General features: G+C 33.6%; 1 protein-coding gene across 1 annotated transcript; it reads left to right on the forward strand.

The window, feature by feature from the left end:
• Positions 1–504: 504 nt before the first annotated feature.
• On the forward strand, positions 505–5,594 carry LOC119667358. Its single transcript, XM_038076648.1, has 3 exons — positions 505–609; positions 793–4,934; positions 4,997–5,594. Exons 1-3 carry the CDS (start codon positions 505–507, stop codon positions 5,592–5,594), a joined length of 4,845 nt encoding a protein of 1,614 aa, XP_037932576.1.
• Positions 5,595–19,314: the final 13,720 nt, after the last annotated feature.

Consider the following 19,314-nt stretch of genomic DNA (forward strand, 5'->3'; position numbering starts at 1 on the left):
AAATTGTTGTACCAGGTCATGCTCTGACTAAACAAAATAGTCACGAAAGTATTTCAAATAACTTTGCACTGGTAATTATTTGCACTTTTAAAACACATATATTTATATTTATCCATTTCTATAATAAATTATTTGACAAACGTGAAACAAATTTACGAAGCTGAGGTTGAGCTTCATTAACAAATACGTTCGGTAAATCCAATTATTTAATACAAATAATTGAGTAATTTGCAGGGGCAAATTATACAAAGTGAATGCATTTTTCGTTTTCGTTTTCGCTAGTTACTTGCAACCACTTTGTTGGAATTTTCCCATAATCACAATATTGATTATTTATCGTTTTTTATTATTCAATAAACAAAGTGAGTGCATCTTTCGTTTCGCTAATTTCTCGCGTTTACTTTGTTGGAATTTACTTACAACCGTCGCTCAACAATATTCAAATATTCTTATCGTTCTTTGCGCTGCATTGCCTTCTCTCTTCGAAATTTTAGTAAATTCACTATGTCAACGAAAAAGCGACCACCATCCCCACAAAAAAATGAAGATTTGGATAAACTAATCCAGCAGCGAGAAACTGTAGTGGCCAGTATCTTGCGTATTAAAAAAGTAATATCGGAAAAAATTGTTGATTTAAACCCTGTAGAACTGGAATGTAGGTTGGACAGTCTCAATTCATATATTAAACAGGCCATGACTTGACAACAAAAAATAGAGTGTATCAACGAGCTTGATGTATTTCGGCCAGATCTAGAAGAAATTTGCGTTGCTTCGAAATCATTGTTTCTACAGGCGCTAGGTAAAAATCGCAAGTCTAGTATCCCTGATACTTCGCATGAATGCAGCAATCATCATTCCAGGCTGCCAAGTATGCGTTTACCTAAATTTAGCGAGAAACATACTGAGTACAAAAACTTCATAAGCCTTTTTGAAAGCTTAGTGCACAATGATCAGTCGCTAACTGATATTGAAAAATTCAATCATCTCATTTCGTGTTTGTCTGACGAAGCTCTTGGTACAGTTAAGGCATTTCAACTCACTGAAACTAATTACTCAAAGGCATTAGCTAGTTTAAAAAGAGTTTACGATAACACTTGTCTAATCTTTTTCGATAGTATCTCGCAGCTTTTTGAACTGCCAGAAATGAACAAGCCATCTGCTTCTGCATTACGCAATATCATAGATACTGTTTCTGCCATATATGAGTCCCTATTGTCAATAGGAGATGATAAGAACATTTCAAATGCGATTCTTATTCATTTAGTCATGTCAAGAGTCGATGCCGCCACGAAATCTAAATGGGAGGAGCAATTAGATTACAATAAGCTGCCACTCTGGTCTGATTGCGAGACTGCGTTAAATAAGCGATACCAACACATTTCTGCTGACGAAGCTTCTACGTCAAGGTCTCGATCGAACAGGCCAAAACAAGACAACTGGCAAGGTAAGAATGTAAAATCGTCACTTATGTGCAAGAAAAACAGTTCGCAAGAGGAAAGTAGATGTTCGTTCTGTAATGCGAAGGAACATGTAATAAATTTATGCTCCGCCTTTGCTGCCCTCTCAGTTACTGAACGGTTCAATTTCATTAAATCATCTTCGGCATGCATAAATTGTCTCAAGAAAGGGCACACGGTATCTAGATGCAAGGCGTCACGCTGCAGAGTGTGTAATCGGTCGCACCATACTCTTTTACACCAATATTCTACAAACACTCCTCAAACAGGTTTATCTTATAATCCAGAACAACCTATTATTTCTCGTGCCTCTGTGAATCATAGCTCATCGAATGACGATCAAATTATTCTAGCCACTGCAGTCATAACCATTCAAGGAAAATCTGGAGATTATCAGCTGGCCAGAGCACTGCTCGATTCCGGTTCTCAAGTCAACTTTATAACCGAGGAACTTGCACAACGACTGCAACTAAAAAAAGAAGCGAAAACTCTAAACCTAATTGGCATTGGTGAAACAAACTCCACAGTACGGCAAAAATTACATGCCACTGTGAGATCACGTATTAACTCTTATGAGTTTTCTACTGATTTTTGGGTAATGCCTTCAATCTCCACTTACCAACCCGACAAATTTGTGTCAATGAGTAATTGGAATGTCCCTTCCAATCTTTCACTTGCTGATCCACACTTTCACAAACCGCAAAAGATAGATCTTCTACTTGGTGCCGAAAGCTTTTTCGAACTGTTGTCGATTGGACAAATAAAACAAGGTACTAATTTTCCAACGCTCCAGAAAACATTACTCGGATGGATTGTATCTGGAAGATTCAAACATGCCGAAAGCCCCAATGCTAAAATTTGCAATCTAATAAGCTCAGATAAAGAAAAGTTGACAGATGACTGTTCCTTAAACTCTCTTGTGAAAAAATTCTGGGAATTGGAAGAAATTCCCAAGGAGCTCACTGTCAAAAAATACACAATAGAACAACAACACTGTGAGACCAAGTTTCTCAACACAATTTTACGCTTACCTTCAGGGAGGCTTAAGGTGCAGCTTCCTTTCAAGTCCAACTTCAACCTTCTAGGTCAGTCATATGAAACAGCAAAAAATCGTTTTCTCTCACTGGAACGCAGGTTGTCGAAAGACTGTATGCTTCAGAAGCTGTATATGGAGTTTATGGCAGAGTATCGTGACTTAGGTCACATGACATTAACTACTGACAACTTTTCTTCGACACCTCATTACTATATACCGCATCAGTGTGTGTTGCGACCTCAGAGTACCTCGACAAAACTTCGCGTCGTGTTCGATGCTTCATGCCGAACATCTTCACAAGTGTCGTTGAACGACATTCTAATGGTTGGTCCAACGGTACAAGAAGAATTGTATTCAATCCTACTTCGCTTTCGTATGCACAAATACGCGATGACTGCTGACATTACAAAAATGTACCGTCAAATCGAAGTTGACGAGGCAGATCGCAATTTTCAGCTTATTCTCTGGAGGGAAAAACCTACGGATCAGATTAGCGTTTATAAACTGAACACAGTGACATATGGTACTTCACCTGCTCCTTTCTTGGCAACACGTTGCCTAAACTACTTAAGTGACCTGTACAAGAATTCTCATTCAGTTGGAGCAAGGGTTATCCGACATGACTTCTATGTCGATGACCTATTGACTGGTGCTGACAGTCTGAAGGAACTGGAAACAATTCGTACCCAATGTACTGAAATTCTTGATTCGGCTGGACTTAAATTAGCGAAATGGTTTTCAAACCATAAAACGTATGACTCGTCAGACTTCTTTCTAAATGTTAATAATACTGATTCCACAAAGTCTCTAGGTATACACTGGATTCCCCAGAATGGTACGCTTAAGTTCCATGTAGACGAAAAGTTTCATGAATTGCGAGCAACAAAAAGAAACATACCATCAGTATCAGCTCGGCTCTTCGATCCCCTCGGACTAGTATGCCCAATAGTGACTAACGCAAAAATTTTATTGCAAGAACTTTGGCTTCAGAAGCTTGACTGGGATGAGTCAATTCCTATGCATCTCGATTCTAGCTGGCAAGCATTTAAAAGTAACCTGACTCAGATGGACTCTATTTCCATTCCGCGGTATGTTCATATTCATTTAAATATAAAATGCGATATTCACGGTTTCGCCGATGCGTCAATGAGAGCGTACGGCTGTTGCATCTACGTCCGAATCCATGATTCGAATGGGATTCATTCTGAGTTGTTAACTGCCAAATCTAAGGTTACTCCCTTAAGCACAAAATCAGTACCCAGATTAGAGCTGTATGCCGCTCATTTATTGGCTAAACTATGGTCTCGAATGCAGCCGTTGATTACTTGCGAAATCTTTGATGTTTATTTTTGGACGGACTCTGAAATTACACTTCATTGGATTAAAACTCACCCATCCACTTTAGCAACATTTGTAGCAAACAGAGTTGCAGAGATCCAAGAATGGACGAGCGAAATTCTTTGGAGACACGTTCCATCAAAGCTAAATCCTGCAGACTTAGTCTCCAGAGGATGTAATGTAGATGAGTTGATTCACTCAATTTGGTTTTGTGGCCCATCATATTTGCTTCAAGATGCAACTAACTGGCCAAAAAATAATCATTTTCCACTATCAATAGATGAAAAAAGTTTGGAGAAACGAAAGGTCAAGGTCGGACTTTTAGCAGTTGAAATTGAAACTAATGTCATTTCAAAACTAATCTGTAGCCAATCATCTTACCCAAGACTGCTAAGAATTTTCGCGTACATTCTACGTTTTATCACTAAGAAAAATGAGAGAGCCAACGCTCTTATTCCGACCACAAAAGAGCTTAATTGGGCATTCTTGAAAATCGTTGAATTCATTCAAAATCACGAATTCAGGGATGAGATCGAAAAAATGAAGAAGTCGCATAAATTGCCAGTTAGCATTCAGAAACTAACTCCGTTCATTCATACAGTCCAAGATGGTTCTCGAACATGCAATTTGCTTCGTGTAGGAGGTCGTCTACTAAACGCACCACTGTCTTATGATTCAAAATTTCCCTTGCTGTTACCTAAAAAATTGCATTTTGTCGAGATTTATTTACGATTTCTCCATACAACCAATTGTCATGCTGGTCCAAAAGCCTTAGAAGTGCTGCTTCGTGAAAAAATTTGGGTCATAAATTCAAGCAAGGCATGCAGTAAAACCGTAAGAGCATGCATACATTGTTTTCGATACAAACCTAAGCTGTTGACCCAAGTAATGGGAAACTTACCTGCAGATCGGTTAAAGGCACTACGACCCTTTTTAATTAGCGGTGTCGATTTTTGTGGGCCTGTATACACTACTTTGAAAATTCGTGGTCGACCACCAGTTAAAATGTATATCGCAGTGTTTGTTTGTTTCACGTCAAAGGCTATACATTTAGAACTTGTAACAGATCTGACAACTAACTGTTTTATTTTTTGTCTTAAAAGGTTTGTCGGAAGACGAGGACTCCCAGAAAAAATCTATTGCGACAATGCGACAAATTTTGTAGGTGCCGATCGCAAGCTGAGAGAGCTGATAGAGGCGTTTCGAGAGCACAAGGACGATCTGGCATACTATGCTGCACAAAGGGGCATAGAGTTTGTCTTCATACCACCCAGGGCACCTCATTTCGGAGGATTATGGGAAGCGGCGGTAAAGTCGGCAAAACACCACATACAACAAACAACAAACAGTGCGCTCCTTACCAGCGAAGAACTGCAAACAGTGCTCATAGAGGTAGAAGCCCTGCTAAATTCTCGTCCACTCAGTCCATTGAGTCAAGACCCAAACGACAAAGAGGCGCTAACACCAGCACACCTGTTGATAGGAGGTACTCTTCACACGCTGCCGCAAGAATCCGCGCAAGGCGTCTCCGACAACAAATTGAGCACTTTGAAACGTTGGCGTCTGTTATGCGAGCTCAAACGGAGGTTTTGGCAGGCCTGGTCGAAAGATTACATCCTACAGCTGCAGCCCAAGAACAAGTGGGTGTTCGAGCAGCCGAATCTCGCAGTCGGCCGACTAGTCGTCGTCCAAGAAGACAACCTTCCCTCTCACCAGTGGAAGCTCGGAAGGGTGGAAGCCGTAATTACAGGTCGCGACAATAAGGTCAGGGTCGTTGACGTCAATACCAGCAACGGAATTCTGAGGCGTCCAGTTCACAAATTAGCGATGCTGCCGGTGAACACATAATCGTACTTCAACGCGGCCGGTGTTGAATGTTTATATTTTTTTTTCTATGTTTAATTTGCTTTCTTTTAAAAGTAGTTAAAATAACGCGCGTGCTGCTCATTTTTTTATGGTAAATATGCAACCCAATGTTGACTTTCGTCAACCTTGCACATATACGGTACTTCAAAATATAAAAACAATATTAATTTACAGTTTTTTGGCTTCAAGATTGAACTAGCATTCTCGATCACTCTCTTGCATTTCAAGTTCCAAATGAACAGAACGCGTTTTATTTTTGATATTCTTTCTTTATATATTTTTATTTTATTACATTTCGAAGTGATTTTTTAAATTTCAATTTTTTAAATAAAGTGTGAATTAATTTCAATAAAATACAAACTGTTGAAATTTTTAGTTTTTTTTATAACTTCAACAAATACAAAAACTCTTGTATTTTTCAGTCTCCTTGGGATAAAACTGCTCCTAACGCATAGTTTGATGCGTCTGTAGTGAGTATAAATTCTTTAGTAAAATCTGGGTACTGTAGTATTGGAGGACTTACTATTGATGTTCTTAACTTATCAAATGCTAATTTACAAGCTTCGGACCAAATGAATTGTTTATTTTTCTTCAAAAGTTCATTTAATGGTTTTGCAATTTTTGCAAAGTCTTTTACAAATCTTCTATAGTAAATGCAAAATGCTACGAATCGTCTAACTTCATCGGCATTTGTTGGTATTGGGTATTCATTTACCGCTTTACATTTATTTGGATCTGCAGTTACACCTTCTTTAGTGATTAAATGTCTAAGTAAATTACTTCGGGTTTCACAAAGTTGCATTTCTTTGGGTTTAATTTTAAATTGTAGCTTCTTAAGCGTTCAAAAACTTTAATTAGATTGGAGTTGTGATGTTGAGGATATTTTTAAACTGAAAAGTAATCTTTTGAACTGGTAATATCCATTACTAGTGGAAAATGCTGTCAATGGTCTGGAGTCTTTTTTTAATTCTATTTGATGGAACGAACTTGTCATATCCAATGTTGAAAAATATTTAGCTCTTCCTATCCTGTCTAGTACGTCTTCTAATTGTGTAAGTGGAAGTTTATCACTAATCAATTTTTTATTTAGTTGCCTGTAGTCTACTACAAGTCTCCATTGTTTTTTATCATTAGTACTATGTTTTGGTATAACTAAAAGTGCAGAGTTATATGGACTTGTGGATGGTTCAATAACATTTGTTTTTAATAAATCTTTTACTTGATCGTTTATTTCTTGTTGTTGGGATTGTGGAAGTCTGTAATTCTTTATATAAACAGGAGAGTTATCAATCGTTTGTAAATGTTGTTTGTAGAAATTATTGGTAGTTAATTTGTCTCCTTCAATATGGAATATATCTTGAAAATTCTTGCGAATTTCTTGTATGGATTTGCATGGATTACTGTGTTGATTATCTAATTTAAGTAAATTTTTGAGTTTACTCCAACGTTTATTGGAATGTTTGAGTATATTATTTGAGATTGTAACGACCACTTTTCAGTCGTTTAGTTTTGCTGAGGTAGCAAAGCGGCTGTCCAGGTTCGTTGCAATAAAATTTATGTTCGCTGAGACCAAACAAAAAAAAGGCGTAGATTTGATATATTTTATTAATGCTTTATTTAATGATTCAAAACAAAATAATTATAATAGTTATAATTTAGATAAAAAAACTTTGGTACGTTGACAAAACAAAATATTATTTTCCAAAGATCGGAGAAATTTATGATTTCCGCGCGTGACTATTTCTTAGGGGTGGACTTATGTCACCTCAGTATATGAATTATATACAAGATCACTTGCTGTCAAAGATGACGATGTTTCAGCGACTGGCTCTGGCTTATCCGTTAAGAAGACTCCTGCCTTGTGCTAAGGGATATAATAGTTTGGCTGAATGAGCCAGATTAGAAAGTAAATGTAAAAAGGAAAAAAATCAATAAAAACAAGTGATCGAACAGACCAGTAGGATATCCTGATTTGATCGATAGGACAGATCGAATTGACCAGTTGGTTATCCTGATTTGATCGAACTGACCAGGTTAGGCTGATTAAGCCTGTAAACTAATATTGATCGAATTAACCAGTTGATCCTGATTTGATCGAATTGACCAGTTTAGTCTGATTAAGCCTGTAAACTAATATTGATCGAATTGACAAGTTCAACTGACTTGTTTATCGTTTGATATCCAAGAGACAAGTTGCTCGTTCTATGAAATTCGCGTTCTTATATACTGGTTTGACCGGAGCTTTTCGGTGTAGCTTACCGGCAAACTTCGTTGTTCGTGTTAACTTTTGTGCTTTTCGCAAGCCTTTCTTGTGTATTTTGTGTATCGTCGTGTACTTTGTGTTATTCGCATTTTTGCGCACTTTGTTTTCTTCGCCTGCCTTTGTTTTCGCCGCGATTACGTTTTGTTCACTTCGCGTTTCAATTCTTTTCTTTTAAACAAAATATGATTCAAAGAAAAATATATTTATAATTAAAATAAATATTAAGACAATTTGTGCCAAAATATAAGTGAGTGATTTAATAAATGTGGTAACAGAATTTTAACGCTGTTGCGTAAAATCAGTGCCGGTGTAATTGGAATTGTAGCTTGTTTTCTCCGTCTGTGGCTTGTTTATGTTTGGTTATAGAAAAATATATTTTTAATTAATACAGTGTTCATATATAAAAGAAAGATAACCCAACTAAAGTATTTATAGCAGAAGTGGTTTTTTTCCGATGTGTTATATTTTACGTTTTATTGTTTTTCTCTATTTTGTTTTTATGTTGTAAAAAAAAATGTAAACAATGAGTGTTTTCAATGTTGGTAATTTATTTCTTGAAATTCATGTTTATTAATTCAATATATAAAATGTGTTTTATTGTTTAATAAATGTTTCATGTATGTCTTATATTATAATTTGTAAATAAAAATTCATTTGTTTTATTCCTTAACATATTTTAAGTTGTGTTTTAGTTTTATTACTTTTCTTTTTATTTTCTTCAGGTCAAGTCATGCCCGCGGCTCATTGACGCATGGACTGCAGGTAATGTCGTTGCATTCTGATCTTGATAATATTTGAATAACTCTTATTCTTTCTAGGTTGTGCACAGAATTTTGTTGAGGGTGAGTTTACTTGTGGTGTTGTCCGAAATGGTGTTAGTGTTATGTTTTCTACTGACGGACTGACGTCAGATTTGTACACAAGCATATGTATGGTTGAAATTACTTTGTAGCAATTTCAACCTTTACATTTTCTCCCCTCTTCGGTGAAGAAAAAAACTAATGACATTATTTTAATGTACTTCGTATTACTTGTGATACGAATATTTCTCTTAGAATGAGGCACGATTTCTCTTTCGTTTCTTTGGAGTCTTGTAAATCTTGTAGAAATCGTCTTGGTCTTTGATGTTATGATTGTCATCTTTTTGTTTAAGTATACCTAAACATAATATTGTCTTACTAGCGTTCGTGACTTGGTTCCTTTTGCCTTCGGTTGATCTACGTTAAATTTCTCTGAGGTGGCAGTTGTTCCTGTTGAATGACATTGTTGGCTTCAAATTCGTAACTGTCTGTCAGGTTCTGAGTTTTGCTGTCGTTGTGTTTCTTGGCTTTGTAATTCTGTGTTAAGTTCTGTGTTCCGTTGACCTGATGTTTCTTGACATGGTAATTCTGTGTTAGATTCTGTGTTTTATCGATGTATTTCTTGACATGGTAATTCTGTGTTAAGTTCTGTGTTCCGTTGACGGTGTATGTCTTGACTTGTTAATTCTGCGTTAGACTCTGTGTTTTGTCGACGATGTATTTCTTGACTTGGTAATTCTGTGTTAGACTCCGTGTGTTGCTGACTGTGTATGTCTTGACTTGTTAATTCTGTGTTAGACTCTGTGTTTTGTTGACGATGTATTTCTTGACTTGGTAATTCTGTGTTAGACTCTGTGTTTTGCTGACGGTGTATGTCTTGACTTGTTAATTCTGTGTTAGACTCTGTGTTTTGTCGACGATGTATTTCTTGACTTGGTAATTCTGTGTTTTGCTGCCGGTGTATTTCTTGACTTGTTAATTCTGTGTTATTTTGATCGCAATCCTGTTGAAGTTTACTTCGGTGTTTCACTTGTTTCCGATTTCTTGAACTGGATGGTTCCGGAGTTATAAAACAACATTTTTTGTTTTGATTTAATGATCCATTTACTTTTCTAATCAGACGAGGAGAACCAACTTTCTCTAGATGTGACTGCGATAGTTGTTCTTGTTGAATGGTGTCTTTTATCAAAACTTCTTGTGTATGAGTTGGTAATAGTTGCTGCGATGATTGGCTAATACTTTGTGTTTCTTGAATCGTTTGAGCTGTCTTGCAGTAGTTTCCATGATTATATCATTTGGTTGACCTTGTTGTGATGGAACGACTTGTGCCTTCTGTCGTGGTATTAGCGAGGTTTCTGTTCGCATTCGTTCATGAGGTATAGATTCTGATGAGGTTCCCACCAATTCTGTTGACGATGTAATCGGATGTTCTTCGTACATCTGTAGCCCTCGTGATTGTTGTAAATCTCGTATTTGCAGTTGTACGTTTTCGTGATCTCGTGTAGAATATGCATTGGAAATTCGATGTTTACTAAGTCCTGGTTTATTTTTTTCGATAGGCGTAACACGTTGCGGAACTTGCTGTGGTTGTATTTCATGCGCTTGCACTTGATCTGGTATTACTCGGGTTGGATGAAATACTTCTGGATTTTGTTTGATATATCTTGGACCTTGTTGTCGTTGTGCCTTTTGTATTTGAGTTTGTGATTCTTGACGATCTTGTGCGTATCGCTGTAGACTACATACTTTTGGATTTTCTTCGATATGTTTTAAATTTCGCTGACGTTGTGCTTCTGGGATTTGGAACTCTTGTATCTCTTTGTTTGCTTTTGGATCATGCGATGGTGGTACGAGGCATTTACATGGCGCTTGCTCTTGTAAATGCTTGTCTGGGTAAATTCGACATTGTGTGCTTTGTATTATACTTGGCTTGGATAGTGATGCTGTCTTTGAAGTTGCAATTTTATTTACTTCTGCTGTTGTTTGCTTATTTATCGACTGGTTATGTTGTTGGTTACTTTGCTGCTGGTTTCGGACAGGTTTCGGGGCCTAGACTATAGATATTTTCAACTCGTACTAGCGTCATGGATATGAGTCTCATTGTATTCTGTAATGGCATCGTTGGTGGGTACTCAACTACTGTACACCTGTGGATAGTTTCTTCTTAAACACGGTCTCGACTCACTTTGTGCTGTGTTGTGTGAAGTTCTTCAAAGTCATCAGCAAGTGTTGTTAATTCCTTTATACTTGCAAAGTCTTGATGTTTGATGTACATTTTGTAGTCTGCATTCATGTTGCGATATATTCGCTCTAATTGCGAATCTGGATTTAGGCAAGCTCGTCGCATTAAATTTTGAATTTCGATAAAATAATCCTTGAATTTTTCCTTTGGTTTATGAAGCCGCAATCGCACCTCATCTTCTAATTTCTCAAAATATCTAGAGGAAATGAAAAATTTTAGGAAGTCGACTTTGAAATTTGTCCATTGCTGCCAATGCTTATTATTATTGCGATACCACATTAGTGCCTTATCTTCAAGAAGTATAGGCATCGTTTTGGGAACTAGATTTACGTTAATAGCGTAAACATCTGCTAGTTCTATTCTTTCTATGAAACCCCATGAATTCTTTCCTCCGTCGTAACGTACCGACATGAGGCATTTAATCTTTGGACGTCTTGTGTTTATATTTTAATTTGTGGTAACGTTATCTGATGATAAAATCATAATTTCTTTCGGTTTATATTGTTTTAATCCTTGTATTCTCGCGACAAATTCTGCTAGTCCCTGCTCGGGCGCCAATTGAAACGACCACTTTTCAGTCGTTTTGTTTTGCTGAGGTAGCAAAGCGGCTGTCCAGGATCGTTGCAATAAAATTTATGTTCGCTGAGACCAAACAAAAAAAAAGGCGTAGATTTGATATATTTTATTAATACTTTATTTAATGATTCAAAACAAAATAATTATAATAGTTATAATTTAGATAAAAAAAACTTTGGTACGTTGACAAAAAAAAATATTATTTTCCAAAGATCGGAGAAATTTATGATTTCCGCGCGTGACTATTTCTTAGGGGTGGACTTATGTCACCTCAGTATATGAATTATATACAAGATCACTTGCTGTCAAAGATGACGATGTTTCAGCGACTGGCTCTGGCTTATCCGTTAAGAAGACTCCTGCCTTGTGCTAAGGGATATAATAGTTTGGCTGAATGAGCCAGATTAGAAAGTAAATGTAAAAAGGAAAAAAATCAATAAAAACAAGTGATCGAACAGACCAGTAGGATATCCTGATTTGATCGATAGGACAGATCGAATTGACCAGTTGGTTATCCTGATTTGATCGAAGTGACCAGGTTAGGCTGATTAAGCCTGTAAACTAATATTGATCGAATTAACCAGTTGATCCTGATTTGATCGAATTGACCAGTTTAGTCTGATTAAGCCTGTAAACTAATATTGATCGAATTGACAAGTTCAACTGACTTGTTTATCGTTTGATATCCAAGAGACAAGTTGCTCGTTCTGTGAAATTCGCGTTCTTATATACTTGTTTGACCGGAGCTTTTCGGTGTAGCATACCGGTAAACTTCGCTGTTCGTGTTAACTTTTGTGCTTTTCGCAAGCCTTTCTTGTGTATTTTGTGTATCGTCGTGTACTTTGTGTTATTCGCATTTTTGCGCACTTTGTTTTCTTCGCCTGCCTTTGTTTTCGCCGCGATTACGTTTTGTTCACTTCGCGTTTCAATTCTTTTCTTTTAAACAAAATATGATTCAAAGAAAAATATATTTATAATTAAAATAAATATTAAGACAATTTGTGCCAAAATATAAGTGAGTGATTTAATAAATGTGGTAACAAAATTTTAACGCTGTTGCGTAAAATCAGTGCCGGTGTAATTGGAATTGTAGCTTGTTTTCTCCGTCTGTGGCTTGTTTATGTTTGGTTATAGAAAAATATATTTTTAATTAATACAGTGTTCATATATAAAAGAAAGATAACCCAACTAAAGTATTTATAGCAGAAGTGGTTTTTTCCGATGTGTTATATATTACGTTTTATTGTTTTTCTCTATTTTGTTTTTATGTTGTAAAAAAAAATGTAAACAATGAGTGTTTTCAATGTTGGTAATTTATTTCTTGAAATTCATGTTTATTAATTCAATATATAAAATGTGTTTTATTGTTTAATAAATGTTTCATGTATGTCTTATATTATAATTTGTAAATAAAAATTCATTTGTTTTATTCCTTAACATATTTTAAGTTGTGTTTTAGTTTTATTACTTTTCTTTTTATTTTCTTCAGGTCAAGTCATGCCCGCGGCTCATTGACGCATGGACTGCAGGTAATGTCGTTGCATTCTGATCTTGATAATATTTGAATAACTCTTATTCTTTCTAGGTTGTGCACAGAATTTTGTTGAGGGTGAGTTTACTTGTGGTGTTGTCCGAAATGGTGTTAGTGTTATCTTTTCTACTGTCGGACTGACGTCAGATTTGTACACAAGCATATGTATGGTTGAAATTACTTTGTAGCAATTTCAACCTTTACAAGATTATATTGAAATGTCTTAAAGGTATTATTTCTAATCCGATTTTGAAAATTTTTCAATACTTTTTTCTTCATTAGAAATATTTAAGATTCTTATATGTTTTATTCCATGTTGTGGAATTATTGTATTTGCGATAAATACATCTTTTATTATTTCTTTATTGCAAATAATACTATCTTCTGGAATTTCTATTTTAATCGAATGAATTATCTCTGATCTAGGTGATATTGTGATTCTAAAGATTTTGTTTAATATCGGTAAAATGTATTCGGTTTTATTCGTGTTTATTGAAAAAGTATAAGTTTCGTAATCAATTTTTGAAAAATATTTATTGAAAAAGTCACGTCCTAAAATACCATCAGTAGGAATTGAAAATTCGTCATATACTACTTGAAATTTATGCTTTAAATAATCGTTCAATATTTTGAAATTTAAATTTGTAGTACCTAATGTTGTGATTGGACTGTCAGTTATTACCGTGAGTTTACATAATTGTTCCCCTGCAATGTCTTCGTCATTTGTACAATGTTTTTTACATATTGACGCATCTGCGCCAGTATCTAACAAGAATTTTCCAAATCGCTGGTGATTGTTATTATGAGGCTGATTAGTTCTAAATGAACTAGTTTGTTAATTACCTCCATTTCTTTGATTTCTGTTTTGGTTACTTCTATAATTGTTCCTATTCTGGTTAGATCGTTGATTATTTTCCCATCTTGTGTTTTGATTATGTGAACGGTAGTGCATCATACTGTGTTGTTGTGGATTATCGATGCTTGATGCTAATTTAACTGCATCAATTAATTTTGTTGGTTGAGCTGCTATTATGGTTCTGATAAGTCATTTTTAAAAGTATTCAATCCAGTTTCATCATTCATGGATAATATAAGCGCTCTGCTCTGTTCTCCTCGTTCAGTTATCTGAATGTCATTTAGAGTTGCTATCAGGGATTCTATTTTGGAAGCATATGAGTTTATGCTCATATTACCTTGGTATAATCTTGAAAGTTCTCCTTGAATATGTGATGTATTTTTCTTTGGTTTATATGCTTCATGTAATATTTGTTTCAACGCTATAAGTGTAGATGTGTTTACAACAGTTAAAATTCTGTTTTTAACTTTCTCAGTTATTGGGGTTGCTAGGACAAATTTAATCAAGGATTCTCTATCGACTCCTTCTTTAAGGGTGTCATGATAAAATTCTATCATGCCAAGAAAAGTAGATAGTGATTGTTGTTCACCTCTGAATTGGGGTATTCTTTTTGAAGCTGTCGAAATATCAAAACTAGCCATGTCTGCTTTTTGTTTGAGATATTTTTCTATATTATTTTTTAAGTTGTTGAATGCTTGTTTGTAAGCTTCTAAGTCATACTCTTTTATTAGAGGTAAATATTTTAACCAGATATTTTCTAATTCTTCCTTTGTTTTTTCTATAAATTCCTTAGAATATAACCTATTCGGGTCTTTCTTAAGCTTCTCTAATATTTGTTTAGCTTCAGTGAATTCCATATATATATTTATTTATAGTTCATAAAGTAAAAATTTTTGAAGTACATTCTTTTATTTTTATGACCTTCTAGTCTTATTAGTGTATAAAATGTAATTAGACGTACAACTATTATGGTTATTATTGAAATTGTTATATATGTGTTATATTAGTTTTAGTGTACATTAAATAAAATTACTTATTATATTTTTAAAGATTTTTAATTAATCGATTTACATAATTAATTAATTTAATGTGTTTTCTATCTAAATGTCTGCTTAATTTTCTACTTGTTTGGTAACTTTTACCACAAACAAAACAATTAAAGTTATTCATTATTTATAAAAAGAAAAATTTTTTTTTTTAAAAAAATATATTTTTTTTTTTTTTTTAAAAAAGAAATTTTTTTTTTTTCGCAAATTTAAACCATGTTATTGCTTAAAATAACATGTCTTTTGACATATTTTTTATAATGGTTGTTTACTTTGGATAATACTAAATACAACAATTGTTGTGATGTAAAGTTAACAATAGTTTCGTTCCTCAAAGTAAGATTTAAGACCGTATTTTTGGGACAATTAATGTAATAAAGTTAAAAGTTTTAGTTAAGAATAATTAATAAATGCATAGCAGACTTTATGGGGACATTTTTCTATTGACACCTAAAAGTAGGCAAAGTTATTTACAATTGCAGTAATTTTAACAAGAAGACAAAAAGTCAGTAAGACAAACTGTCGAAGTAAAATGCTGATTTTTTGTAGTATTTATTATCTGGGTCAATTGTAAATGACTTTGAAAAAAAGAAATGGTAACAAGGTAAAGACTGAAATATGTAGAATGAATAATTTTGCGAATTACGCAAAATTATTGTTACAGAATTAATTTTTAATTAATTTTTAAAGTTTTCTGGGTTATTGGGGCAATGTCTAATATAAAGGTCATATTAGAGAAAGTTCTAAGCGTAGGTGAAAGCAGCTCTATATATATAGAGTCTGTTTATTAATTAGGTCAGTTGCAGTTAGTCTTTGATGTAAACTGGAAATGTGTCAGTTCTTAAGTGAAAAGTAAAATGTGTCAATCCTTAGAAAGTCAATCGTGAAAAACTATGAGAGAAATTAGTCGGAGTCGAAATCCTATTGTTAATCTTAATTTTAATTTTAATCAAATGTTGTTAGAATTAAGAAAACTCAATGGTAAAAAGGAGTTGAGTAAAGAAAAGTGAAATTAATAAAAATAAAGTTAATTTTGAATGTTGGAACAAAAAAGATAATCTTGACTTTGAATTTTTAATAAAGACTAAAGATGCAGTTAACCAAAGTTGGATTTTTAATTAAATGGAGATAGATTTGTTTTAACTAATAATAACATTGATGATTATACCTAATTCAGTGACAAAAATAAACGAAACAAAACATAAGACTATGAACAAGATTTTAAATAATGTTCAATATAATACAAAAGATGAAATAAAATATATAAACAATAGATAAAATACATGATTTGATATATAAACTTTTGGGGACTTCGAATATACAAGATCGAAGTACAACAAATTTTGGATCAGAGAAAACGTGCAACATTGTTTCCCCAAACAATTACAACATTAATATTACAAAGGAAAAATATACAACATATAAAATACAACATCCTACCGGCTGCGCCAATGTTGTATTTTATATGTTGTATATTTTTCCTTTGTAATATTAATGTTGTAATTGTTTGGGGAAACAATGTTGCACGTTTTCTCTGATCCAAAATTTGTTGTACTTCGATCTTGTATATTCGAAGTGGTGTTGTCCGAAATGGTGTTAGTGTTATCTTTTCTACTGACGGACTGACGTCAGATTTGTACACAAGCATATGTATGGTTGAAATTACTTTGTAGCAATTTCAACCTTTACAAGATTATATTGAAATGTCTTAAAGGTATTATTTCTAATCCGATTTTGAAAATTTTTCAATACTTTTTTCTTCATTAGAAATATTTAAGATTCTTATATGTTTTATTCCATGTTGTGGAATTATTGTATTTGCGATAAATACATCTTTTATTATTTCTTTATTGCAAATAATACTATCTTCTGGAATTTCTATTTTAATCGAATGAATTATCTCTGATCTAGGTGATATTGCGATTCTAAAGATTTTGTTTAATATCGGTAAAATGTATTCGGTTTTATTCGTGTTTATTGAAAAAGTATAAGTTTCGTAATCAATTTTTGAAAAATATTTATTGAAAAAGTCACGTCCTAAAATACCATCAGTAGGAATTGAAAATTCGTCATATACTACTTGAAATTTATGCTTTAAATAATCGTTCAATATTTTGAAATTTAAATTTGTAGTACCTAATGTTGTGATTGGACTGTCAGTTATTACCGTGAGTTTACATAATTGTTCCCCTGCAATGTCTTCGTCATTTGTACAATGTTTTTTACATATTGACGCATCTGCGCCAGTATCTAACAAGAATTTTCCAAATCGCTGGTGATTGTTATTATGAGGCTGATTAGTTCTAAATGAACTAGTTTGTTAATTACCTCCATTTCTTTGATTTCTGTTTTGGTTACTTCTATAATTGTTCCTATTCTGGTTAGATCGTTGATTATTTTCCCATCTTGTGTTTTGATTATGTGAACGGTAGTGCATCATACTGTGTTGTTGTGGATTATCGATGCTTGATGCTAATTTAACTGCATCAATTAATTTTGTTGGTTGAGCTGCTATTATGGTTCTGATAAGTCATTTTTAAAAGTATTCAATCCAGTTTCATCATTCATGGATAATATAAGCGCTCTGCTCTGTTCTCCTCGTTCAGTTATCTGAATGTCATTTAGAGTTGCTATCAGGGATTCTATTTTGGAAGCATATGAGTTTATGCTCATATTACCTTGGTATAATCTTGAAAGTTCTCCTTGAATATGTGATGTATTTTTCTTTGGTTTATATGCTTCATGTAATATTTGTTTCAACGCTATAAGTGTAGATGTGTTTACAACAGTTAAAATTCTGTTTTTAACTTTCTCAGTTATTGGGGTTGCTAGGACAAATTTAATCAAGGATTCTCTATCGACTCCTTCTTTAAGGGTGTCATGATAAAATTCTATCATGCCAAGAAAAGTAGATAGTGATTGTTGTTCACCTCTGAATTGGGGTATTCTTTTTGAAGCTGTCGAAATATCAAAACTAGCCATGTCTGCTTTTTGTTTGAGATATTTTTCTATATTATTTTTTAAGTTGTTGAATGCTTGTTTGTAAGCTTCTAAGTCATACTCTTTTATTAGAGGTAAATATTTTAACCAGATATTTTCTAATTCTTCCTTTGTTTTTTCTATAAATTCCTTAGAATATAACCTATTCGGGTCTTTCTTAAGCTTCTCTAATATTTGTTTAGCTTCAGTGAATTCCATATATATATTTATTTATAGTTCATAAAGTAAAAATTTTTGAAGTACATTCTTTTATTTTTATGACCTTCTAGTCTTATTAGTGTATAAAATGTAATTAGACGTACAACTATTATGGTTATTGTTGAAATTGTTATATATGTGTTATATTAGTTTTAGTGTACATTAAATAAAATTACTTATTATATTTTTAAAGATTTTTAATTAATCGATTTACATAATTAATTAATTTAATGTGTTTTCTATCTAAATGTCTGCTTAATTTTCTACTTGTTTGGTAACTTTTACCACAAACAAAACAATTAAAGTTATTCATTATTTATAAAAAGAAATTTTTTTTTTTTTTTAAAAATATATTTTTTTTTTTTTTTTAAAAAAGAAATTTTTTTTTTTTTGCAAATTTAAACCATGTTATTGCTTAAAATAACATGTCTTTTGACATATTTTTTATAATGGTTGTTTACTTTGGATAATACTAAATACAACAATAAAATACATATAAAATATAAAATTGTTTTAGAATCAGCTAACTCGTTGCTGCTGTTATTACTGTTGTTATTGTTGTTGTTGTTGGTGTTGTTTATCACCTCTTCCTTGGTGGGTTGACTGCCCATTCCTTGTCTCTCTTATTTTTCTTTTTATTGACAGTTGGTCTTCTGAAGATGTGGCAAGATTCAATTCTCTATAAAGGACTGCTATTTGTTTTCTTTTATTGTACTGCTTTCCGCCCCTTTTTCTTTTTGGTTTTATTGGTGTCTTCGGTACTGGAGTTACTCGTGGCTTCTGCTGCCTCGCTTTATACTGTTTGATTGTCAATGGTTTAGGTCCGGCTGCTTTGTCTACTGGAACATACTTCGGAGCCTCAACAGGTAAACCGTCTATCCTTTGAGGGATGTATTCCTCAATGTCATCGAATATATTTAGGAATGTTTCCCAGATTTGGGAGATATTTCTGGATTCTTTACGTAGAGACATACAAAATTGATTTATTTAAGAAAATTTAAATTGCAAAATTAAATGTTGAGAATTTAACTCCTAATCTTCCCTTTGGTATTTTAGGCTTTGACTTCGATTAGATTCGAGTGGTCAGGATCGCCATGTAATAATT

The sequence above is a fragment of the Teleopsis dalmanni genome, chromosome 1, assembly GCF_002237135.1.
Source record: "Teleopsis dalmanni isolate 2A chromosome 1, ASM223713v2, whole genome shotgun sequence".
In the NCBI taxonomy this organism is placed as follows: Eukaryota; Metazoa; Arthropoda; class Insecta; order Diptera; family Diopsidae; genus Teleopsis; species Teleopsis dalmanni.